This window comes from Miniopterus natalensis, chromosome 3, assembly GCF_054644295.1.
Source record: "Miniopterus natalensis isolate mMinNat1 chromosome 3, mMinNat1.hap1, whole genome shotgun sequence".
Classification (NCBI taxonomy): Eukaryota; Metazoa; Chordata; class Mammalia; order Chiroptera; family Miniopteridae; genus Miniopterus; species Miniopterus natalensis.
The window spans coordinates 37,600,191-37,625,902 of NC_142083.1; the positions used below are offsets into that span (position 1 = coordinate 37,600,191).

General features: G+C 43.1%; 2 protein-coding genes across 5 annotated transcripts in view; one reads left to right on the plus strand and one right to left on the minus strand.

Moving 5' to 3' along the window:
- The first annotated feature begins 1,496 nt into the window (after positions 1-1,496).
- HEXB (hexosaminidase subunit beta) lies at positions 1,497-24,885 on the plus strand. Its single transcript, XM_087815414.1, has 14 exons — positions 1,497-1,580; positions 4,683-4,831; positions 7,316-7,381; positions 10,852-10,898; positions 11,154-11,264; positions 15,645-15,746; positions 18,111-18,240; positions 19,632-19,812; positions 20,348-20,434; positions 21,601-21,673; positions 22,434-22,605; positions 23,801-23,891; positions 24,253-24,357; positions 24,713-24,885. The coding sequence occupies exons 2-14, from the start codon at positions 4,711-4,713 to the stop codon at positions 24,768-24,770; spliced, it is 1,344 nt and encodes a 447-aa protein (XP_087671540.1). The 5' UTR covers positions 1,497-1,580; positions 4,683-4,710; the 3' UTR covers positions 24,771-24,885.
- GFM2 (GTP dependent ribosome recycling factor mitochondrial 2) overlaps positions 3,248-25,712 on the minus strand; it is a 63,762-nt gene continuing 41,297 nt past the window's right edge. For 2 of the 4 annotated variants that reach the window (XM_016205249.2, XM_016205253.2), the window contains one exon: positions 24,670-25,603. In XM_016205249.2, the coding sequence (XP_016060735.1) occupies positions 25,475-25,603 (129 nt within the window). In that variant the 3' untranslated portion in view covers positions 24,670-25,474. Of the gene's footprint in view, positions 3,596-20,230; positions 22,217-24,669; positions 25,604-25,712 lie in introns of those variants that run through there. The other 2 variants (XM_016205251.2, XM_016205250.2) reach the window with 2 other exon arrangements.

The following is a 25,712-nucleotide window of genomic DNA, read 5'->3' on the forward strand; positions in this document are numbered from 1 at the left end:
GGGGGTTGTACTCGATGCCCAAGGAAGGCATCATCATGAAGAAAGAGCCTGTCCGAGGATGGAGCCAATGCGGGAAAGCTGAGTTGACAGATGGATGTATCAGGAGACGACAGCAATGGGAATGGGGAGGAGGGGGAAGGGGGAGAGAGGGGGAGAAGGAGAGACAGAGACAGGGACAGAGAGAGGGAGAAAAAGAGAGACAGAGAGAGAGCTCTTGAATCCCTGACACACTGGGTGCAATTACATTGTTTCTGCCACTTCTACATCTGATACTTTATCTCCAGATACTATAGCCAGAGAGAGGTCTGTCACAAATAAATAGTTAAGTTGCTCTTGGAAATTCATTATAAACAATTTCTTTTTTCTGGAGTGGGGATGAGAGTGCCAAGGCTCAGATGCATAAGGCTGGGTCACTCTATGAAACCACCCAATCTTTAAGCTATTTAGCCGTCTTATTTGAACACTGCTTTATTAAATTGCCTTTAAACCAGACATCATTATAATAGTTGCCTAAGTAATGAGTTGAATAAAACCTTTGACACATTTTCATTCTATTTTGTAATAGTCATGGTCGTAACTTTTTTTGAAAATTATACTGACAATATTAATCCCTCATTACAAATATATTCCCTTGTCCTATCATCTGTCTGCTAACTTGGTCCACGGGGTTCTTTTGAAGTTTTAAAAAGTCCTCTGCCCGCGCCCACCCCCAAGACGCCGTCTGGGGACCGGCTCGCGCGCGTCCTGCCCAGGCCCCGGGGCCTTTAGCGAGGGCGCCGCGCCGCCGCCGCGGGGAGCCGGAGCCGGCGGGGGGCCGGCGGGGGGCGGGGGGACCCGGGGCCGGCGGGGGCGGGGGGCGCGGGGCCGGCGGGGGGCCGGCGGGGGGCGGGGGGGACCCGGGGCCGGCGGGGGGCCGGCGGGGGGCGGGGGGACCCGGGGCCGGCGGGGGCGGGGGGCGCGGGGCCGGCGGGGGACCGGCGGGGACCCGGAGCCGGCGGGGGCGGGGGGCGCGGGGCTGGCGGGGGGCGCGGGGCTGGCGGGGGGCGCGGGGCCGGCGGGGAGCCGGAGCCGGCGGGGGCGGGGGGCGCGGGGCCACGGGCCTGCGCTCCGCAGTTTCTGAGGCCCTGCGCGCGGGGCGACTGCGGGCCTGACCCCGGCTCAGAGGTCGGGCGGGGGCGGGGCGGGGCGGGGCGGCGGCCGCGGGGCCACCCGCCCGGGGGCGGAGTCGGGGCGGGGCGCGCGGTCAGCTGACTCGGCGTCGGGGGCGCCGGGCTTCCTAGTCCCGGGCGGGCCGGGGGTTGGCGCGGCGGCGGCGGAGCGGCCATGGAGCGGCGCGGGCTGCGGCGTGCGGGGCGTGCGGGGCGTGCGGGGCTGCCCGCGCTGCTGGCGGCGCTGGCGTGGCTGGCGGCGCAGGCCCCCGGCGCCCTCGGCGCGCAGAGCCCGGCCCTGTGGCCCCTGCCGCTGTCGGTGCAGGCGACCTCGCGCCTGCTGCGCCTCTCGCCCGACGACTTCTACATCTCCCTCGACCCCTCCTCGGGGGCCCCCGGCTCCTGCGCCCTCCTGCAGGAGGCGTTTCGGCGGTGAGTGCGCCCGCCGGGGCGGGGCGGGGCGGCGCGGGGCGGGCGCCGGGGCGCCGCTCTGGTCCCCGTTTCGCCGACTGAGCGCCGGGTGGTGACTCCACGGGGGTCTGGAAGATGGCTGAGCGAGCTGGAAGCGCAGCGACGCCCGCGCTCCCGCCGCCGCCCCCGGGCCACCCTGGGCGCCCGGGAGCCCTGCTCTGCGTGGGGGGCCCTCGGAATCCGCGGCCGTGTGCCCCTCGGAGGGGGGGCAGCTGCCTTTCCCGGGGAGCTCCGGGGGAAGACGAGCGCCTGAAGCTCGGGGACGGGGTCCCGCCCCAGCCTCCCACCTGCCCGCAGCCGGGGCGCGGTTCAGAGGGCGGGAAGCCCTGAGGTGGGAGCGCTGCCTGAAACCGCCCTCCCCTCCCAGAGCGGTTCCAAAATGTTCCGTGTTTTCATCTGATTCCTTGGGTACGGTCGGTCCTCCACGGCACCCGAGCGTGTCTCCCAGCCCCAGTCACGCGCTTGCTCCCCGCTTCTGCTCAGTCCCGCAGCTCCCGGGCCGGGTGGGTTGTGCGGCGAGGCCGCCCGCAGCCCGGCTGCGCTTGGGGGCGGTTCACGGGGCCCCACGCCGGCCCCCACTGAGAGGCCTGTGTAGGCGGGGCTGTCCTGAGGTCCCCCCCCCAGTTTTGTCTCTTTCCTGTGGGTATTGTAGCTTAATTGTACCTGCGGGACACCAAACAGTTGGTGGGAAAATGCAGAACTAGCTGAATCGCACGCGCGGCCCCGGGTGCTGACCGCAGGGGGGCGCCCGCCCTCCTTCAGCTCCGTGCGGCCGGGGGCGCGGTTGCCTTCCTTCCGGGCACGCACCCCAAGGAGCCTGCGGCTTCGAACCTGCCCGCGGGCGGGACCGGCCGGAGCCCAGGCGAGGGCGCGGCGGGCGACCGGGTGGGCGGCTGCCTTGGAGCGCTGAGAGGGAGGAGGACCGCGGTCGCCTGGCGAAGCTTGGGCGGGCAAGCTTCTAAAAGCAAACACTTATCATACTTGCTTTGGGACTCATGCTTCTAAGATTGGACGTCCCTTCCTGCCATGCCACCAGTAAAACAAGGGCTTGGCCATACGCTGAAGGGATGTGAGTAGGGCAGGAAAGCATGGGTGACAATTAACAATGGCTGTGAAGCAGGACTTGAAGGGCTGTGAGACGTGGGAAAACGAGGCTCGGCATTCCCAGGCAGCGTAGGTCATCCAGGTCACCCCCAGCGTGCCTGACTAACCTGTGCCTGGGTGTGAAGCAGCCTGGATGATCCCGGCTTTGTCCAACAGCCCGGTGCCTAAGGCTGGAAGCAGCCCGGTGAGCGTTCCAGGAACGCGGGAGGGCAGAGTCTGTTTCAGAGTAAAACCATGATGGGGCTGGAAAGGCTCAGATTGACAGAGCCGCCCCCAAGCCCCCCGCAGGCGGGACACACCCGGCCTCGGCCCCAGCCCTGCAGAGCCCCGCGCTCCTGTCTGGGAGCCCCGCTTCTGTAGCTTCTGGACAGGACAGGGTCCATCACGTGCTCCTCCTTCTCTAATGAACAAACAGCTTCGCCCTGTCGGTTCCTGAAAGGCTGAACTAACCCAGACACCGGCCTTCCTCAGAGACACTGCGGGTTCCGTCCCAGCCACAGAAATAAAGCAAACGCACAATAAAGTGAGTCGTACGTAATCTGTGTGCCTTCAACTTGTAAAAAAAAAACCCAACATCTGTGAAGCACAATAAACCTTCACCACTGCCTCTGAACAGTCTGAGTTTGCTGTCAGAGTTTTAATATCCTGGGCCAGGACTTCCCTTATTTGGGACAAGCCAGCACCCAATGTGGTAAAATACACGTAAGATCACCATTTAACCATTTTAAAGTGTAGATCAGTGCTCTTAGTTGCCTTTTGAATCCACCGAGGTTTTTCTGTGCAAAGGGCCCGCAGCACCTTCCTCCCTTCTGCTCTCACTGGCTAATTGCCGTACACGTCCAGGTTCATCAGAACTTTCTTACCTCTCCTTACTGTGGAAAAACAAAAGACGTTCTTACACACAAGTAGCATACACAACCTTCCGGCTTATCATCATCTCTAAAGTACTAGGTAGCCCTGGCCAGTGTGGCTCAGTTGGTTGGGTGTCTTCCCATTCACCAGAAGGATGCTGGTTAGACCCCAGGTCAGGGCACCTGCCTGGTTGTGGGCTCAATTCCCAGTAGGGGGTGTGCAGGAGGCAGCCTGCGCTGTGCCCTCACATCCATCGATGTTACTCTCTTCTCCCTTCCTCTCTCTGAAAATTAATAAAACTATTCTTTATTTTAAAAAAAGCCACAAAAACTATTACTTAAACACTTGCTTTGAAGCCTACCTGATCTTTTATCTTTTAGCATATTCAAGTGTTTATTTAACATCCCCTTTCTCCGATACTTGGGTAACCAGCAGCATATGGTAAAAATTTCAAGGCCCTAGTGAGGATCTTGTGGTCTGGCGACATTTCTTGCAGGTTCACGTATTAGCTAGGATGCTTTTGTTGGAAGGTAGCAGGAACCCTGGCTCAGTCTGGCTTAGCAATAAGAAAACCCATTCTCTCACACATCAGGACGTCCAAGAGCAGGGAGGATTTCAGGGACAGCTGACTAACTGGCTGAACAAGGCCATTAGAAAAATCGTATTCTTTCCATCTCTGCCCTGCCATCTTTAGTGTGGTGCAGTGGGCCCCCGTGTCGGTTAGGAGAGGAGACTTCCTCCTGTAACCCAGCCCCACGCCATCACTGGTCAGAATTGGCTTGTACACTCAAGAGGGATTGGATTACCATCATGGGTTTGATTACTGGCTCACTGGGGACTTCTTGAGTCACCTGGGAGTGCCGGGAACTTTTCAAATTTCCATGCCTGGATCCTACTCTCCAAGGTTCTGACTCTGAAGGTCTGGATATCAGTATTTTCAAAAAGTTCCCCAGGTGACTCTAATGTGCGGTGTGGGGTGAGAGCCCTGTTTGGACTAATGCGGGATAGTTTGGATTTGAGGGGTCAACTGCAATATCTGCTGCCACCTATGTATTTAAAACCTGGCTTCAGTGGTTTAAAACCTGTTTGAATTTATTTCCCACACAGATATCATAACTTCATTTTTGGAACCCACATGGTGTATTATCACCCCAAGAAACTTCACGTTCAGGAGGAAAACCTACAGCAGCTTCTCGTCTCAATTGTCCTTGAGTCAGAATGTGAAATGTTCCCCAGCATCTCTTCAGATGAGTCCTGTGAGTACCTATGTGATGTGAGTGTGTCCTAATTAAAGCTGTTACAGACTTAAGTGCCAAGAGTAGTCTTCACGCCATGAACTATTGTGAGGTCTTCGCTAGTGAGTTTATAATTAAACTCATATTTTTAAAACTATCATCAAAGCCCAGCCGGGCGTGACTCAGAGGTTGAGCATCGACCTAGGATCCAGGTGATTGGGGTTTGATTCCCGGTCAGGGGCGTGCAGGAGGCAGCCGATCAATGACTCTCTCATCATTGATGTTTCTATCTCTCCCTCTCCTTTCCTCTCTCTGAAATCAATAGATATATTTTAAAAAAATAAACTATCATCAAAGTCTGATGATAAAAGTACAGTAAGTGGAGGAAATAAATCACTTATAACTCCAGCACTCGGTTAACCACTGTTATTTCAGATTTTTAAAAAGAGTAATTAGTTTAAATATTTTACAAATGCATAAACATGCTAATGACATGAAAATGGATTAATTCTGTACATGTGATTTTGTATTTTGCTTTTTTTATACAACAATGCATTATAAACATGTATTTCACTAAATATTTTTCTATTTAGTGATACTTTTTTTTTTGGTTAATCCTCACTTGAGGATATTTTTTCCATTGTTTTTCAGAGACAGAAGGGAGTGCGGGGGAAGAGAGAGAGAAGCATTGCTGTAAGAGAGAGACATCAACTGGTTGCCTCCCTCAGAGAGTCAACCAGCAATCGAGGTGTGTGCCCTTGGAATCGAACCCGTGATCCTTTGGTGCACAGGCCAGTGCTCTAACCACTGAGTCACACCAGCCAGGGCTTGAAACATCATTGTTAATGGCTGAGTAATGTTCTATCACTGTCTGGATGTGCCGTAACTAACTTGGCTAATCCCTTATTTTTGGACAACTAGGTAATTTCTTAACTTTAATTTTGAAGACAGATCAATGCTTATATCCATGATCTCTATTTATAATCTGATTCCACACAAAGGTAATGCAGAACTCTGGGAGGGGGGAGCTATTTCATTTGCTCAACAACATAGTCAACATTTAGCTACATGATTTTTTTGTTGTTGCCTAAAACATTCTCTAAGGCTTTTCCCTAATTGTTGTAGAAGGAATAAACAGTTGGGCAGACCTTTTCCATAGGGTGTACTGAATGGCAGCAATGTGGAACTAGATCAGAGAGTCAAAGAGGAGCAACATGAGGACGTGTGACATAGATTAGTGCAGAGAGAGCAGACTGATGAGCTGGGTGTAAAAATAGAAAGGAGACTGTATGTGAGAAAAGAGTGATTCTTTGTCCTTAGACTGCCCCATGCTCTTGGTATAGATGAGATTTCTTAATAATACATTTCTCTTCAGTGCTATAGCTGTTCTTGGAAGAGAAACAAGATAATTTGCCAACATAAACCATGTGATTTCACTTGATAGAACTCAAGACACTATATGAATTAGGTTTTGCAGTTTGAATGAAGATAGAAATGGTCATTAAGTTATCAGGGAATCTTTGCTGACTGTTCGCAGTACAAAGACATATTACACATCCCAGGAAATAGAGACTGGAGAGTTACAGCTTATCTTCCATTCAGCTTTGCAAACCCTTTTTATTCTGAAAGGGAGTTTCTTGAGACAAGCTGATTATGAAATTTTCTCCTGGAAGGATAAACTAGTTTTAAGTTTTAAACAAGTTGATGATGACGATGATAAAAGTAACATACACAAATAGAAATAACAAGATATCAGGTGGTGTTCCAGAGTGTGAGGAAATGTCAAAGGAAGTGTAAGTGTTACAGCATTATCTAATAAAAATTGCTACCCTCAGAACCAAAAGTGGACTCATTTATACTATACAGAAATAATTACATATATCAAGGATGTTTGATGCAATTTACTTGTGTGTTTATGTATCAACAGGAACACACGTAAAGCAATCCTGTATTTTCTTGTTATATGTATGAAAATGCCTATGAAAAGCCTGATGTTTCCTCTGAGGACAATAGAGGGAGTTGAGTGGGTATCTCAAAGGAGACCTATACCATTTCACAGTTTTTAAAGGAGAATATATGTTATTTGTATATATGCCCTTTTAGAACAAAAGTATGGTGCAAAAGTGCAGACAGGGGCCCTGGCAGGTGTGGCTCAGTTGGTTGAGCGTCCTGTGCACCAGAAGGTTGCCGGTTTGATTCCGTCAGGGCACATGCCCCCGTAGGGGCGTGCAGGAGGCAGCTCATCGATGATGTTTCTCTCTCATCGATGTTTCTGTCTCTCTATCCCTCATCCTTCCCTTCCATCTATAAATCAATAAAAACTTTTTTTTTTTTTAAAAAGTAAAAGGAATCTACAGGACATCCGAGTGAAGATGTACAGGAGGCAGCTGGGGAAACAGGTCTGGAGCTCAGAAGAAAAGAATGGTCTAGAAATACCAACTGCATGCTTAGGAAGCTTACTGTGTGTCACTGAGGGATTAACCAACCTTTTTCCCCCCAATACAGATACTTTAATTGTGAAAGGACCAGTGGCTGTCCTCAAGGCCAACAGAGTCTGGGGAGTATTACGAGGTAAGGCCTATAAAGTTTCGTTGCTCTTTTCTAGTAAAGAAATCTTTTCAGTTGGTGCTTTGGGAAACAAGCAAAACTGCTTCCTCAGACACTTGGTAGAATGGGTTGTTGGGTATTTCCAAAATGATTTCAGGCTGACCTTTTAAAAAGCTAGGGTCGCCCGGCCGCGCGTGGCTCAGCGGTTGAGCGTCGACCTAGGATCCAGGCGATCGGGGTTCGATTCCCGGTCAGGGCACATGCCCGGGTTGCGGGCTCGATCCCCGGTCGGGGGCGTGCAGGAGGCAGCCGATCAATGACTCTCATCATTGATGTTTCTCTTTCTCTCTCTCCCCCTCTCCTTTCCTCTCTGAAATCAATAAAGATGTATTTTAAAAAAAGCTAGGGTTATTGCATCCAGTGCTGTAAATTCACTGATGCTCTTGGAACTGCCATGTTCCAGAGTTATAAATGGCCCCAACATGACCTGAGTAGGGGATTTTGTTTCACTCTCACTTAAATATGTTTTTATTGATTTCAAAGAGAGGAAGGGAGAGGGGGAGAGAGCGAGAAACATTGACGGGCTGCCTCCTGCACGCCCCCTACTGGGGATCGAGCCCACAACCTGGGCACGTGCCCTGACCGGAATGGAGCCAGTGGCCTCCTGGTGCAGGGGATGTCGCTCAGCCACCTGAGCCACACCGGCCGGGCTCACTCTCACTCCTTGCTGCCTTCAGTAACAAGCACTGTTTCCCCTCATTTTATTTATTTATTTTTGGCTGTTTCTTAAAATAAAAGTTCTCTCATATCTAGTACTGAACCAATCTACTAGTCAAGCAGCGGACAAAGAGAAAAACCATCTTCCCATTAAAAACATGTCTGGCTGTCCAGATAGTGGTGGTGTTTGCAGCTTGATATGGTAAGGTGCTGACGGCCTTGACACAGCATGACTGAGCCACCTCACCTGCGACACGTGGGCTGAGCTGGCTCTCCTCCGCTGTCTCCTCTTGGAGTCAGGCCTGAACCTGTTGCCAGTTTTCATCGGCGCACCGGGGAATGGGACAGGTCTGCTTCTCTGGCCAGGACTCGCCTGATCCTGAGGATCTTGTGAGAAAGCACGATAAGAGTCGCCAGCACAAACCATGAGGACAGAGAGCGGGAGAGGCCCCTCCCCCCATTTAAATGCCCGTGGATTTAGAAACGTAACGAAGTTTACAGGAACAGTGAAAGGACAAAGAGTGGTTGGAACACTAGAGTGGAAGCAGTGGGCAGAGAGGAACCCTAAACGCTTTTCCTGTGAATTTCAGAGTCTGAACTTCAAAGTTTGGGCTTTGGGTCATTTACTTTTGCTATACAAAAGCTCATTTTACCTCTTCTTAGTAGATATTATACTGACTTCCAAATAGTAAGGTTTTTAAAAAAGATAATATTCTTTAGCATGAGCTAACCAAAGTTAATAGTACTTAACAATAAAGGCAGCTTTGGGTTTGACTCAGGTTGAGTGTTATCTCAAGTACAATAATCATATATAAATAATCAAATAATCATTGTTTTATAGTCATAATAAAAGTGGCATGATCATAATCTTATTTCAAAGTAGAACATGAAAATATCGGTATTTACTACAAACGTAACTGCAATCATTACCATCTGGGTCATTTATATATATAGCAGAACCTTGGTTCTTAAGCTTAATTGGTTCTGGAAGACTGTTCAAAAAGTGATTTGTCTGAAAACCATTACATTATTTCCCATTAGAAATAATGTAAATGGAATTAATTTGTTCCAAACCACAGAGGATTCCATTTTAGCCTTTCTCAGTTGCCTGTGATCACTGTTTCGTGAGCACTGTCACACCCTTGGCAACGTCAGCACTCTTGATGGCCTCTTCGTGTTTTAAAATTGTGCCAGTCATCAGTTTTTATTTAGTAGCCAGATCAGACATGTGAACACCTCTATCATACTTTTCAATTATTTTTTTAAAGCTCTGTTGTTGTTCTCACAACTTCCCTTTCACTTTGCTGCTACACCAACCTTCTTGGGATCTGTGGTGACTTACTGTATGTATTTAAAATGTACAGTAAGTTGTCAATATTTTATAGTTTTCAGGGTAGAGATCTTTCACCTCCTTGGTTAAATTTATTCGTTGATATTTTACTCTGTTTGATACAACTGTAAATGGGACCATTTTCTTAATTTCTCTGATAATTTGTCATTAGTGTGTAGGGATATTGATTTTGTATCTTCTAATTTTACTGAATTTGTCATAAATGGTCATTATTATGTTGAGAGTATGGTCCCTCTATATGCATTTTGTTGAGTTTTTATCATAAATGGACGCTGAATTTTGTGAAACGCTTTTTCAGCATCTCTTCCTGGGATGTGTCACATTGATCTTGGATGAACCCTCCGCACATCCCTGGAACAAATCCCCCTTGACCGTGCTGTGTGACCCTTTGAATGGATCATTGAATTTGCTTCCTAATATCTTGTTGAGGGTTTTTGCACCTGTGTTCATCAGGGACTTCAACTGTAATTTTCTTCTGTGTCATGTCTGATTTGGTAGCAGGGTAGTGCTGACCTCGTAAAATCAGTTTGGAAGTGTCCCCTCCTCTTCTGTTTTGTGGGAAATTTGAGAATGAGTATTAATTCTTCTTTAAATGCTTGGTAGAATTCACTAGTGAAGCCCTCTGGTCCTGGACTTTTGTTTGTTGAAAGGTTTTTGATTATTGATGCAGCCTCCTTACTAGCAATCAGTTTGTTCAGGTTTCCTATTTCTTTATAATTTAGTCGTGGTAGGTTGTATGTCTATCCATTTCTTCCAGGTTGTCAAACTTGTTGGCACGTAATCGTTCATAGTAGTCTCCTACAATAATCAATTTTAACATCTCCCCTCTCATTTCTGACTTTGAACTGTTAGGTTAAAATCTTCCCTGGCTATGTAGTTGGCAGCTAGAATGTGGAATTTTGGTAAACTCAAGCCTGCGTAGAGGAATTGCCCTGTAATATAGTGTATTAAGGGAACAGGCCACGTGAGTAAAAAATGTTCAGGAGATAGGCTTTGTGGCTGTGAGTAAAACATTGTAAGTTGCAGTTGGGCCTTTAAAGTTTCATGGTGGTTTTTTGAGCCTTTTTTCCCTCTTTAAGTTTAGGTACCTTCTAAAGTGTCTATATTTTATCATAAAAACTCCTACTCATGCTGCTGTAAATTTACTGTATTAGAAACTGTTATTTTGGTTTTAAAATCACTATCCTTTTTTTGTGCTTATTCAAACGGGCTACAGGAACTATGAAGTTACTTTTATTAATAGCAACAGGGATTTTTTTGAAAATTGAGCCTTTAGAAAATGTTAGAGAATAACGATATAACACTATCATTTAATTTTATTTGCCTTACATGGTTATGGTTCTGTGTTTGGATAGTACAGCTTTTATTGTTTCAGCTTATTATTTTATAAATTATACAATAAACTATAAATTTTACTTTTCCCTAGGTTTAGAGACCTTTAGCCAGTTAATTTATCAAGATGCTTATGGGACTGTAAGTATTACCGTCATACGTTACCTGCGTTTTTGGGAAAACATATTACTACAAGAAAAATGTAAGCTTTTTAGCTAGTGATTGCTTCTTGAAGGTTTCTTCTCCCCAAATATTTATCTTAGCTGGTAAATTTCACATCTTTTTTCTTCTAAATTAATCTTTTTATCCAATATGTGCATGGATAGATGTAGTCTTTATTGAGCTCAAATCAAGAGAAACTTCTAAAAATAAATTGAAATTTATTTTGTCTTACAGTTCACCGTCAATGAATCCACCGTTAGTGACTCTCCCAGGTTTCCTCATAGAGGAATTTTAATTGATACAGCCAGACACTATCTGCCAGTTAACAGTATTCTTAAAACTCTGGTAGGTAATTATTTTCTTTTAACCCATTGTATATCCTGAGGATGTGTCCCTTTATGTCGTTACTTTACGTCGGTTGCTTATGCTATTCATGTACTAAGTGGAAGCACTGGGCTTTCTCCCCTCTTCCTTGTGAAGTGTATTTCCTTAGCTGCAAAGCAGGGGCTCCCCTAGGGAATCACCCTCTTGTTTTCATGGGGGCGGGGGACTCAGCAGATTTAACCAGGATTAACAGAAAGACAGTTTTAATTTAATTTATTGATTAAATTTACTGGGGTGACATTGGTCAGCACGATCATACAGGTTTCAGGTGAGAAAGACAGTTTTCATACTCTCCTGGCCTCTTGTATACTCTCCCTTGTCGAGTCATGGTGAGGAATGTGCCGTCTCGGTACCTCTAGTTAGTTCCTTTAATTTGGGACCTCCACTTTCTTTATAGTGGCAGAGGAAGTCTGGGAGCTGCTTTATACCTAGGGAAATGTCCCAAAGGTATGTGTAACCTCAGGTGGTAAGAGCTGGGTGCCAGGCTGACAATAACTATTTTCTCCCACAGACTTTTTATTGGTTCATCCCCATCATCACTGCCAATTTATAGTGGTGGGGCTGGGAGGTTTCCTCCCATGTTTTTCTGTATCTTCACTTGATCATTTACAAATACACCATGTTATTAAAAAATTATTCTTACATTTACATTAATACCGATTTTTTTTCCTCCAAAAGACATTAGTCACTTTTATGAAATGTTTAGTGTAAAAACTTCACGTAATAAAATAGGTGGTAATCCCATAATTTACCAAAGATCAACGTAAGTTTTTATGTCCCATTTATTTCATTTTAGACTTAAAAAATAAATATATTAACAAATAATGTGACTTTTAAAAAACTTAAATGGGATTATACTTTGCTACCTTTAAAATAGACTGTTAGGGACATCTTTCCATGAAAGACTATATAAGGGCTATATCAATCTTTTTAAACAGTTGAATATTCCGTTTTATATACCGTGATACGTATTTAACCAGTCTCCTGCTGATGGACATCTACGTTAATTTATTATCATCACAAATAGCACTGCAGAGTAGCATTCTTATATTTGCACACTTGTCAGGAATATTTCCTGAGGATACATTCTTAGAAGTGAATCTCTGGGCTTAAGACTGTATACGGTTTACCTTTTGGGACGGACGGTGAGATTGCCTTCTAGAGAGGTCACACCGTCGCGTGCGTGGCGAACAGTGGGGCACAGCTTTGCCACATTCTTTGCTAACCTGGTGATGAAGTGTATCTCCTTGTTTTATTTGCACTTCTTTAATTTTTAGTGAATATAAGCCTCTTTTACTAACTATTTGTATTTTTGGCATTGCAAACTACAAGTTTATTTTCGATGTGCATTTTGTCTTCTAGAACATTAATTCCTTCCTTGTTGACTTAAGAGCTCTTTAATGTTATATTGGTTTATAGATGTGCCAATGATACTTTTATATTTGTTTATATTTATGATATTATTATCCATCATATATTGTGAAGTTTTCTGTGTTTTTTAAACTATGTTTATAGTATAGTGTCTTTTGTCTGTAGAAGTTTTAATTTTTTATGAAGTATTTTCTTTCAATATTGTCCTCTATTGTTTTTGACCTTGGGAGGTATGCTAAGAAAGGCTTCCAAAACAGGTATAAATATAAAAACCTCTCAAATTTTCTTTTAGATTATGTTTTTTCTTATTCTTGATTCAATTAGAATTGGGTTGTTGTGGGTGTTTGCTTTAATTTTGTTTTTTCTCCAGTAGTTAGTCCCAACATCATTTCTGAGCAATCTATAATCTCCCCACTGCTTTCCGTATCATGACTAGCAAATACTAAACTCCATAAATACACAAGTCATTTTCTGAACTCTCAGTCTGTCCTACTTACCAGTTTATCTTCTTGGGCCAGCATAGATGGTTTTAATTTCTGTAACTTTAGAAGTTGTTTTTATTTGAAGTAATTTCAAACTTACAGAAAAGTTGTAAGAAGAGTGCAAAGGACTCCCCCACACTGTTTACCCAGACAACTCAATTTAAAAATTGTGCCATATTTGCCTTATTTTTCTTAAACCATATGCAATTTGCACATGAAACACCCCAGTACCCCTTAATAGTTCTCTTTGGATTTCCTAAAAAATAGCACTTATTTCAATAACTATAGTACAACCATCAAAAATCAGGAAATTGACATAATCCTCAGACCCCATTCACATGCCATCAGTTATTCCAATAATGTTCTTTATAGGTTCAGCATCCAATGCAGGATCAGGTGTTGTATTTATCTGTCATGTCTTTTTAGATGCCTTTAATTTGGAACTATTTATCTTTACTTGACTTTCCAGACCATGACATTTTTCCCAATTAGTTTGTAGAATGTACTTCAGCTTGTCTTTTCCCATGATTAGATTCAGGCTGTGCATTTTTAGCAGGACTGAGGCAGATGTAACCCCCTGTTCTGCTCTGGGCACGTCAGGTGGCAGGCAGCCTTATTTTCCAGTATTGGTAGTGTTAACTCTTATAACTTGACTAAGATGCCATCTGCCAGGTTTCTCCAGGTAAGGTTAATTAAAAAGTATTTTGTACTTATAAGTAAATAAGTATCTTGTGGGACAATATTTTGAGAGTCTGTAAAATTCCTGTTCTTAATCCGGCATTTACCCACTAGTCTTAGCACCCAGATTTTTTTTTTTTTTGAAATATATCTTTATTGACTTCAGAGAGAGGAAAGGAGAGGGAGAGAGATAGAAACATCAATGATAAGAGAGAGTCATTGATCGGCTGCAGCCCACAACCCGGGCATGTGCCCTGACCGGGAATCGAACCCTGATCGCCTGAATCCTAGGTCGACGCTTAACAGCTGAGCCACGCCCGGCCGGGCAGCACCCAGATTCTTGCCTAAATCAGTTATTACTAAGTTGGCCACCAGGTGGTGGTGATTTTCTAAATTCCATCATTCCTTCTATGTTTCTTAGTTGGCATGAAATTTTACTGTAAGATAAGAGTTTCTCTTTAAGTACTTTTTAAAAATCAGTTTGTACTCAGGGATTACTGGTGGTTTTTTTGAGGGGACTATAATCTGTTACCATCCCCATTTAATAGTCACACTCTCAGTGTTGGCCAGCAGGAGTCCTTCTAGCTGACTCCTGTATCCTTTTGGCATGTCTCCTTTAATCTTTGAGCAATTTCTGACTTTTTAGCACATGAATATTCCAGGCTTACCTTTTTGCTTTCCCAGTCCTGGAATCAGACTTTTCTCCAAGCAACACTTAGTTCGTGAATGATATTTTGAAACCAAAACCCAGGCTGTAGGTGTACTCATTGTTTCTGGGCCCTCTCAGCAATCAGAGCTATAAAATAAGTGTGTATGTTTATGTACATTTATGTGAATACACACACACATCTTTACCTATTTCTCTATCTGTCTGTATCAGAGGCTGACAAACTACAGCCCAAGGACCAAATCCAGCTGGTCACCCATTTTTGCAAATGAAGTTGTACTGGAATACAGCCATGTCCATTCGTTTACATATTGTCTTGCCTTACAACTGTAGGATCAGTTGTGACAGAAACCAAACAGCTCTCCAAAATCAAAATATTTACTACCTGGCCCTTTGTGTAAAAAGTTTGCCATCTCCTGGTCTTCATTAAAAACCACGAGGAACTCCCTTGTCTGGCAATGCAAATCCTGCCATTATCCTCACTGCATTTATCCCTTTGCACAATCCCCTTATATGTAAGCTATTTCCCAAAGGCACGAGCAAATCCTTTCAGTCCGATGGAGAAGGGAGGCTTTAAATTTGGATTATCTGTGAGGGCAAATATCCCTTTATAATTTTATCTTTTTTGAATAATCATATTTTATATAAATATTGTTGATTCCTCTGGAGTAAGCATGTCAGTTTCCCCAAAAACTCCTCAGAATTTTTATTGGAACTGTATTGCATTTGCGTTATTTCTAAGGAAGGGTTGGCACTCAAATCTCAGACCTGGGAATTATTAGCTCTGGTACTTGAATGCCTCCTTTCTTCTGCTCTATTCCCAAATATAATAGTAGCAGCCAAGAACTATTTTCCATCCTTGGCCGACCCCCCAATACTTACTGGGAATGTATAAGCTTGCTCCCTGCTCATGGAGCAGTTACAGCTCACTGTTTAGAATGTACAGATTCTATCTAGGCTTTCTGAAATATGGCATGCCATGTGGACTATGTAAGATATGGGATTTATACTTCTTCCACATTCTTTCTTTGCGGAAATTTTTCAAAGGAAGCAGACACATTGGAAACAATCCTTGAGTGGAGACATGTAAATTGGATCATGTGTTCTATCTGTGGTATATAATTTTTAACATGTTTTTTGCAGGATGCCATGGCTTTTAATAAGTTTAATGTTCTCCACTGGCACATAGTTGATGACGAGTCTTTCCCTTATCAGAGCACCACTTTTCCAGACTTAAGCAATAAAGTGAGTAATTCATGTTGTGGTCTACAAAAAATTTTGGTAGTTTCATTAGAATGTAGCTTTAATGTTTCTTCTTATGGATAGAATTAAAGTGTAAAAGATATTTGTGGTTTTAAATGTTTTTTAATAGGCTGTGGCTTAGCATTTTAGATCCATAAAACTGTTCTGTTTTTATAATTGTTATTATAAATGGAAACAATCTCCAGGGGTTATATAAATAAAATTTTAAAACCTTAATGAATGTAGGAGACCTGACACATTCATGATTCAAATAAGGTTAAGTAATTCTATTTATCAAGTAGTCCAATTGTATATTTGTTTTAAACAATTATTTTGAATTCTGTGACTATTTTTCTCTCTGAAAAGCTACATGAAGTAGGTAATTTTAGAAATGAGAGCTCCTTCTTAGAAAATAATGGTCGTCTCAGAAGTGTTCAGATTGATCATATTAGAGACCAGTGGAGCTGGGAGCAAGCCTCAGTATCATCTACTTTAACCCCATATAATCCAGAAACAGTAATTGAGAAGCTATATGCCTTGTCCAGAGTTGCAGAGCCAGGACTCAAAATTTCATTCTCTGGCCATAATTCCAAAGCTTTCACCAGTGCTGTAACATAGTATGGGCTGAAATGCTAGGAGCACTCCTGTTTTTGTTTGCTTTTGTTTTACTTTTTATTATATTAAAATTTTATTATATTAAAATTTTGAACATATACAGAAGTAGAATAATTTAATGAATTTCCCTGTCCTCATCTCCCAGCTTCAATAATCAGAACATGGACAATCTTATATCACCTATATTTCCCCCCACCATTATTTTGAAGCAAATCCAAGACGTCATATCTCATTTGTGAAAAGGCCTGTTTAAAAAACAAAAACCATGAAACATTATTGCAGCTAAAAAAATTAAAAATCCAGAGAGCCATTTCCCCAAGCCCTTTAAAAGATGATAGATAGATAGATAGATAGATAGATAGATAGATAGATAGATAGATAGATGATAGATAGATAGATAGACATCTTTATTATTTCAGAGAGAGGAAGGGAGAGGGAGAGAAAGAGATGGAAACATCAATGATGAGAGTCATCGACTGGCTGCCTCCTGCACGCCCCTGACTGGGGATCGAGCCTCAACCCCGGCATGTGCCCTGACCGGGAATCGAACCTTGACCTGGATGATAGGTCGATGTTCAACTTCTGAGCCACACCGGCCAGGCCCAAGCCTTTTCCTTAATTAAATAAATAAAAATTTGCATTGGGGTGCGAGGTCAATACATTGTGGTCAGTTCATATGTCTGCTAATTCTCTTTTGATCTATAGGTGCCCAGTCCTGCCCATCTCTTTTTTTTTTCCTTAAAATGTTATTTTTTGATGAAGAAATGAAGCTATTTGTTCGATAGTTTCCCATAGTCTGTCTAGATTTTGCTAATTGCATTCCCGTAGTGTCGATTAACACATTCTTCTGTATTTACTATAAACTGGTAGACTTAATATTAGATCTAATCTTGATTAGATACCAAATTTGACTTGCGAGATGGGGGAAAGGCTACTTTGAGGAGTTGAACATTTATATTTGTATATTATATATACATTATATATACATTTATATATTATATTTATACCTTGAGAAATGTGCTACAGTCATACCTTTAATGGACCTTTATCTTTAGTTACAACCAGTATTGAGTTCTAATAAGGAACTGAGGGTAACCTTAAAGAAATATCTGGTCACTTATCAGAGGGTCTCTGGGGGAATTTTTAAAGTTGATAGTAATTAAAGTGACTTTGAAAGACAATAGCTATGCTTTGTAGTAATCTGTGGATTTTTATTTTAAATTGACAAGAGCAATGTATTCCATTTCCAGAGGTTTCACTTTGGAGTCAAACATTTTATTTCTGTTTTGTTGCATGGTTACATGAGATTGAAACAGCATAATGGAAGACATTCCTAGGGCCATTTGGATATTTATAACATCACTTGTGGGCCATTCAAAATTATCAACTTAAAAATTAGCTATGAAAGAAGCTCCTAGATTTATTGAATTTCGAGCTCTGCCTACAGTTTGCCTTGGCAGGACCAGACCAAATGATTTCGCGGGCATATATGGCCCGCAGGCCGGACATTCCCCACCCTGGTTTAGATAGTTCTATCAGTAAATGTGGAATTAACCTAAAGTATGCTGAGAGCTTATAGATAAGATATGGTAAATAATTTAAATGAGTCATCCAACATCACATGGAACTATTTAATACATTGTGACACTGGAAAAATCAGCTATGAGATACGGAACTGCAATCAGAACTGTTAAGTTTTCAGGACCAAATCCATTTGGTACATTTAAATTTTAATCAATATGGCTTTTACAGGGAAGCTATTCTTTGTCTCATGTTTATACCCCAAATGATGTCCGTAAGGTGATCGAATATGCCCGATTATGGGGGATTCGAGTCATACCAGAATTTGATAGCCCCGGACATACACAGTCTTGGGGAAAAGGTAAGTGTTTTATGAGTTGCAAAAACTGAACATTTGAGGTCCTGCATCTCTTATTTTATGACTTGGTGTTTGCTCATTTTGTTCTTAGTTGTGATTTACACAAAAGGTAGCAACTATTGACATATAATTCAATAACTGTGGGTCTGTTGTGAGCAAGTCTCTGTGCCTAGGCACTGCCTCCAGTATAAAAACAAGGGAGAAAGGCAAACATAAAGAGTGACTACGAGAAGTAGAACATAGTAAGTGAATTCAAGAAATGGCTTTATGGATGAGGTAACACTTAAAAAGCTTTTGAGAGATCAGAGAATACGTTCGTGCTGCTGGTGGAAGGAGTAGCATGAGGAGGCACCTGGCTGGAGCTCAGTGCAGCAGAGGAAGGGGATTCGTATTACAGGGTGGTTAAGACCTGGCTCTGGAGCCACGCTGCCTGGGCTTGAATGCTGCTTCTGCCGTTTATAACTGAGTGACCTTGGGTAAGTTACTGAACATCTCGTCCTCATTTTCCCCATCTCTAGAATGGGGATGTTAGCAGTAGCTACCATATAATTTTTTGAGGATTAAATGAGTGTCAAGCATACAGCCCAGCCCGTAACTTTTATAGCTGTTCAATAAGTATTATTAGGATAGACATGGAGAAGAGTGGACAGGCAGTCTGGATGAATACAGTGTAGAGGGCCTTGCATGAGCAATGTGGGCTTCATCAGGACACACGGAACCAGTAAAGCTGGAAAGCAGATGAGGGACATGAGGGAGCCACGCTTCAGGAAAGTGACAGATTGGAAGGGGAAAGAGACTGAATTCCCAGATCAAAATGGTGATAGCAGAAATGGAAAATGTGCAGAACTGAGGGACATTTTGGAAGTATAATCCATGGAACTTGGCAACTGATGGACTTCAGGTGGTGAGGTGAGGAAAGAGTTTAGACTAGGAGGATGGTAGTGCCCTTACCAGAATACAAAACTCAAGAAAAGCTATTGAAGCAGCTTAGGGAGCAGAAAATTTAGTTTTTGTTGGATTGTATTTGAAGTGCAGATAGGACGTCTAATTGTGTTGAGCAGAGAATCTGAAATATGGATTGAAGCTCACGAAAAAGGGTTGTGGCAAGCTTAAGATTTGGGAATCATTAATATTCAAGATAATATCTGAAGTAGATAAAATCTCAGAGAGGCTGATGGAAAGGGAAACAAAGAGGTACAGGGATAGGATTCAGGAAACAATTCTCCATCTTATTTGGGAGAAATCACCATAGTAACTCTTAGTAAGCATGCTTATCTTTTTCTGTATACAGTCTCTTAGAGCTTCAACAAAATAAAGTAGTATAATCATGTGCTAAGCCATGTCTTTGTGATTAAAATACTTTTTAAGAAAAGAATCTTCGTATTTTCCTCCAGGTCAGAAAAATCTCCTGACTCCATGTCACGATCGACGTTCGCCTTCTAACCCTTTTGGACCTATAAATCCTATTTTGAATACAACTTACAGCTTCCTGTCTAAATTGTTCAAAGAAGTCAGTTTGGTATTTCCAGATCAGTTCCTTCATTTGGGAGGAGACGAGGTGTCATTTAATTGCTGGTAGGACAATTCTTTAAAACCCTTCTTTTGTTAACCATTGCATCTGAAGTAGGGTTACAGGTCTCCAAGTGAAAAGGGAAGGCTTGGGGCGATACCTCTGCTGGCATGGTTTTAATCTGGCAACACAACTCCTGAGACGGTGCTTTGGGGGGTATGAGAAAGTAAAAGCTTTTAGGAAGGAGACTCAAAATGCAGAAGAACATGGAGATTAAGGGGAAAAAAAGACTAGTGAATGAGAACAGCTTTAGTGAGAGGGCAGTGAGTAAAGGGGGGGGGAGGCACTTTTTCAACTAAAAAATCCCCTTTGCAAACAGCATTAGATGGAGGGGAGAGGCGGGAGGTAGGGAAAGCCACTTTTACAAGAAAGCGGCTGGGAAAAAGTATTTGCCATGGAAAACAAAGGTAATGCATAACTGAGTTTTTAAGTTTTTAAATTTATTTTACTCTACAACTTTAACTGTTTTAAATTGGCTTTACATAGATTAGGCATATCAGACTTTTAATGACATTTTAATCATTTTTTTTTTTTCTTAAGGCACTCCAATCCAGATATCCAGAATTTCATGAAGCAGCATGGCTTCGGCAGCGATTTTGAAAAACTACAATCTTTCTATATTCAAAAGTAAGACGCTTGAAACAAGCCTTTTTGTTTTTGTTTCATCATTGCCTTTTGTAGAAGTTTTAGCTATTACCAGTACTGTTTTATTTCTTCATTTTCTCTCTACCCCTTGCTAAGGTGTAGATGTTGTAAGTCATAAAGGAGGAAGCATTATCCACGGCTTCCTTCCAATCAGCGACACGGCAACTCTAACATCTGTTGAAATGGAGGACGGCAGTATGTCCTGAGAACTCAGCTGAGTCCTGGCTGCCCTTCCCAGTCTCCATCACTATCCCGCCCCTGGAATTCATTCCCTTGTGTCCCCTTCAGGAGCACTGTTTCGTTCTGTACCGGTGCTGTCCAGTACGGTAGCCATAGCCGTATGTGGCTGTTTGCATTTAAGTTAAAGGAAATTAAAAATTCAGTTCCTTAGTCACATTAGCCACATTTCAGTGTCCAGCAGCTGAATGAGGTTAGTCAGTGGCTCCTGTATTGGAAAGTGCACATACATGAACATTTGCCTCACTGCAGAAAGTTCCACTGGATAGTGCCGCTCTGTAGCAGGGATCAGTAAACTTTCTTCTGTAAAGGCCAGATAGTAAATATCTTAGGCTTTGTAGGCCACATTTGGTTGCACATTTTTATTTTTTAAACAATACTTTACAGATGTAAAAACCACTTTTGGCTCATGAGCCACGTGAAAACAAGCTGCAGGCTGCAGTTTGCCTGCATTGGGCAAGCCCAGATTCTAGTCTTTTCCTCTTTAGCTTTTTGTATGATACATTCTAATTTTTTTAAATCCTGCAGAGCACCTGGCATGGTCTAAATATCAGGAAATACTTGTGGACTGGTTGTCAGCAACTGTTGAATGTTATTTAGGTGACATTATAGGCTAGGTCAGTTTCTTTTATTCTGAGATAGCCATGAAATTACTAGAGATTGCTGTTTGTATACTTCCCTATGAGCTGCTCTCTCTCCCTATTTTGGGGGCATGCTTAGCTCATTCATTCAGCTGTGCCAGCTTCTGAGCCGTGTCTTAGGAAGAAGGGGTCACACAGCTTAGCTGGTTCTGCTGTAAAGCTGTGCGATATTGAAAGGTACCTCTCAATGCTGCAGTCCTTGGTAGAAAATAGGCATGCTTTAAACATGTTAAGCTTGTGATTTGAAATCACCTTTTTTTCCAATGGTAGGCTTACGGATATTATTTCTACTGTAAAGAAGAGACCCATAGTCTGGCAAGAGGTTTTTGAGAATAACTCGAAGGTGAGAAGTGCAAAGACTACATTTGATTCTGATAATATGAGAGGCTTAATATTCTAACGTCTTGGATGGAAGAAACCCTAGTGAAGCTCCAGTTCCCCAACACTTAGCTTCCTTTCCCATAGAACTCCCATTGGGCAGTAGCTGCAGACTGAGGCCAGTGTTAAGGGCATCTGCTGCTTTTCTTCCATATACTTCACTGTTTAGTGCCCCCTCACCTTTCCCCTGCCGGCTCATTAATCACAAATTGAAGTGCTTTGAAGTAAGTTCCTTTTTTCAGGAAAGAGCAGGACAAACAGATAAGAACAAATGAGTCCTTACTGCTATTAAGGTCATTTTAAGTAAAATGGTCAATGTACCCTTTTTCCTTTCAATGGCATCTCTCCCACATAGTCAGAATTCCTTATTTTCCTTTGGGGCAACTGAGACTTTGCAACTCCAGCAATTAGTGTTAGCTTCCCAGAAGGGTTGGTGACATCTTCACAGTTTCAGAGTAAGTCCAACAGTAGTGTGGTAGGATGGGACCACAGCCTTGGTTCATTATACCTGCATGGTGTCATAAATACGCAAAAGTTAAGTATCCAACTTGAAAGGTGATGCAACTTCTAAGTCTCTAGAAGAAATAGTATTCTGAGGGGGAAGGGGCCGATGTGTATGGTTTTTCAAGGATCTTATTTTTCTAGTTATAAGTCTTGCACTTTAAGTTTCATCTACTGTATTTTCTAGATCTCTTATTATATATTGCAATTTTTAACTTTAATAGCTTCAGCCAGGCACTGTAGTTCAAGTATGGAAAGAGGGGTATGATGTTATACTAAGCAGTGTCACAGCAGCTGGCTTCCCCGTGATCCTCTCTGCTCCGTGGTACTTGGACTGGATCAGTTATGGACAAGACTGGGTAAAATACTATCGCGTGGAACCTCTTGCATTTAGCGGTAAGTGAAGCACCCCCATTCTCCTGATTTTCTCCCCTCCCCCCAGGAAATCCTTACCCAGATACTGCCTACTGACTCTCCTCCCTTTTATGTGTGATTCATTTTATTTGTGTTTACTTAAAAAGAAAGGCCTTAGTATTATTTGAAATGTTGTGAAAGAAACCAGATCCTTATCTAAGAACTTCAAAAGTAGATTCCCTTAGATTTTGTCTCCATTTTCACAGATGAGTCTTGTTACTATCTATCTACATTTTTTAATCCTCACCTGAGGATTATTTTATTATGGGTTTTAGAGAGGGGAAGGGAGAGAGAAACATCGACTGGTTGCTTCCGTACACTCTGCAGCCCGGGATGGAGCCCTGGTATGTGCCCTGACCAGGAACTGAACCCACAAGCTTGCTGGTGTGGGGGATGATGCTCCAGTCCACTGAGCCACCCAGCCAGGGCTCTCTACATTTTAAGGATGTTTGACTGCATTAACCTTGCATCTCCTCTTCTGAAGTGCCTCTCCAACATACACCTACACAAGGCCATCATCCAGTTCAGCAGATTTCAGGCCGTGTAGTCTTAGGGTTTGAGGAGCAGGCATGGAGCTTCAGGCTCGCATACTGCCTTTGTTAAGAACAGCTGTACTCTGTCTAGGTTTGTACACCAGACCTGAATATAAAATTTCTTTTGAGAAAAAGGATTTTGCTGTTTTAGAAAGTTTCAAAACCACAGGTCTATTAGGAATTGATGTAACTTTCTCTGGAAAGCATTTTCTGAGAATCAAAGTCATAATTACTGTAAAACAAAGTATTAGGTATTTAGTCTCTTTTTCACTCCCAAGAGACAGATATTAAAGGCAGGGGCACGGTGGCCACTAGTATTCCAACTTGTATTCCTTGGCACACTATTCATAGGCAACCAGGGGAAAAAAGGTTTCTGGTGACCAAATCAGTTTGCAGAAAACCAATATAAAGTGGTATCTTTCACATTGGTTGACACATGCTAAAAAGCACTATGTGCACCACAGGGTCAGGGGTGGGAATCAAGTTTGCCACCTTTTCTTGTGCCACTACCATGAACACCTCCCAGGGTCCTGCTGACTACAGGAGAAAGACATTGCCCCGGGATACAGAGAGGAGTCAGTATTGCCTCTGTATGTAAGCCTTAAGCTGCAACTACTTCCATCAATTCAATGATTTTAATGTAGGTTCAAAGGAACAGAAACAGCTTGTCATCGGTGGAGAAGCCTGTCTGTGGGGAGAATTCGTGGACGCGACCAACCTCACTCCGAGACTGTGGTACGGCATTTAGGTGGTGACATTTGAATTAAGGTGCCTAGTTTTCCTTCCCTGGCCAAGTCGGGAAGCATTAGAAATTTAGAAACTCATTTTTTTTTCTTTTATTAATTTCAGAGAGGAAAGGAGAGGGAGGGAGAGAGGTAGAAACATCAATGATGAGAGAGTCATTGATCAGCTGCCTCCTGCACGCCCCCTGCTGGGGATTGAGCCCACAACCCAGGCATGTGCCCTGACAGGGAATCGAACTGCGATCTGGATCCTAGGTCAATGCTCAGGCTGAGCCATGCCCAGTCGGGCTAGAAACTCAATTCTTTGTGAAAACATTTAAATTGCTTTGGGAGACATGTGGTTTAAATTTTAGGCCTCGGGCAAGTGCTGTTGGTGAGAGACTCTGGAGTGAGGAGTCGGTCAGAAATGAAGATGATGCCTACAAGAGGCTGACGGCTCACCGCTGCAGGATGGTCCGGTAAGGCTAAGATACTAGTAAGTCCAGGGTGAGTTTTAAACCTTATTTACCATTAGCTAGCTTCTTGGGTATTTTTGCTATAAATAGAAATGTATGTAATCTAAGAAATAGTGACTTAATTAGGAAAAACTGGGAATAATACCTATAAGGAGAAGATATATTTGGACTTACAACCATTTTATAGCTATGCTAAATTTGGGTATAACTTGGACATCCATCTTGAATCACTAACCATCTCTTTAAAATAATTAATGCTGTGGTTGGTGATTCTGATCGAAGCTGCTAAGTTCTTTAAGATGGAAATTAGTCATCTCAATCTAAAACGTCTTTTATTCATACTTTATCTGCTCCACAGACGCGGGATAGCTGCAGAACCTCTTTTCACTGGATACTGTGACAATATGTTGAAATGAGCTGAAACCAGGAGGGAAGAGCCCACAGCAGTCTACTAATCAACTCAGTTTTGAAATCATGTAAATTAAGATTTGGTACATTGTGTTTGAATAAAATATCTTTGTATTGATTGAACTTTATCTTATACATTACTATAGAAGACTGGCATCTTTCTGTGAGAGAAGCTTAAAAAAACAAAACCTGGTGATATCACTCAATATATTCCAAAGGGCTGTGTCTTTACTGACCGTAATAACCTCATATGTAGTTCAGGTACATTAACTTTCAACATCAAAGCACATTTCTAATGATGTACAAAAGAATGGACAGCTACAGTGCCACTGTGAGGTGTTTTTTTTTAAATCCTCACCAGAGGATATTTTTTCCATTGCTTTTGTGGGGGGAGAGAGAGAGAAACATCGATGTAAGAGATCAATTGGTTGCCTCTCACACATGGCCCCAGTGGGCCAGGGATCAATCCTGCAACCGAGGTACATGCCCTTGACCAGAATCAAACCTGAGACCCTTCAGTCCAAGGGCCAACGCTCTAACCACGGAGCTAAACCAGCCAGGGCACCACTATCAGTTTTAAGTTACATTTTTCAGTCAGTGCTTTGAATATGCTGAAACAGTAATTTATTTCTCCAATAAATAAAGCAATAAAAATTGCTCTTACTGAAAACGAACAGGTAGGTGCTCCTGAATCTCCAAGGGCTCGAAGCACTTAGGTAAGGCCACTTCTCCGGCTGAGCAGTGTGCTCTGGTCTTGAGGACTCATGGCGTGGTAGTTACAGAGTTCCAAGGCAAAAGCAGCTGAGCCTGATGTTAGCGTTCGAAGCACAGTTGAATAACCCTAATCAGAAAGATTTAAATTTAAGCCCCAAGCTTCTCCTCCTGCTGATCTTTTACCATCACCAGGAAAGGTGACTGAGTAACTCATCCCTATCACTTCTTCAAATGGG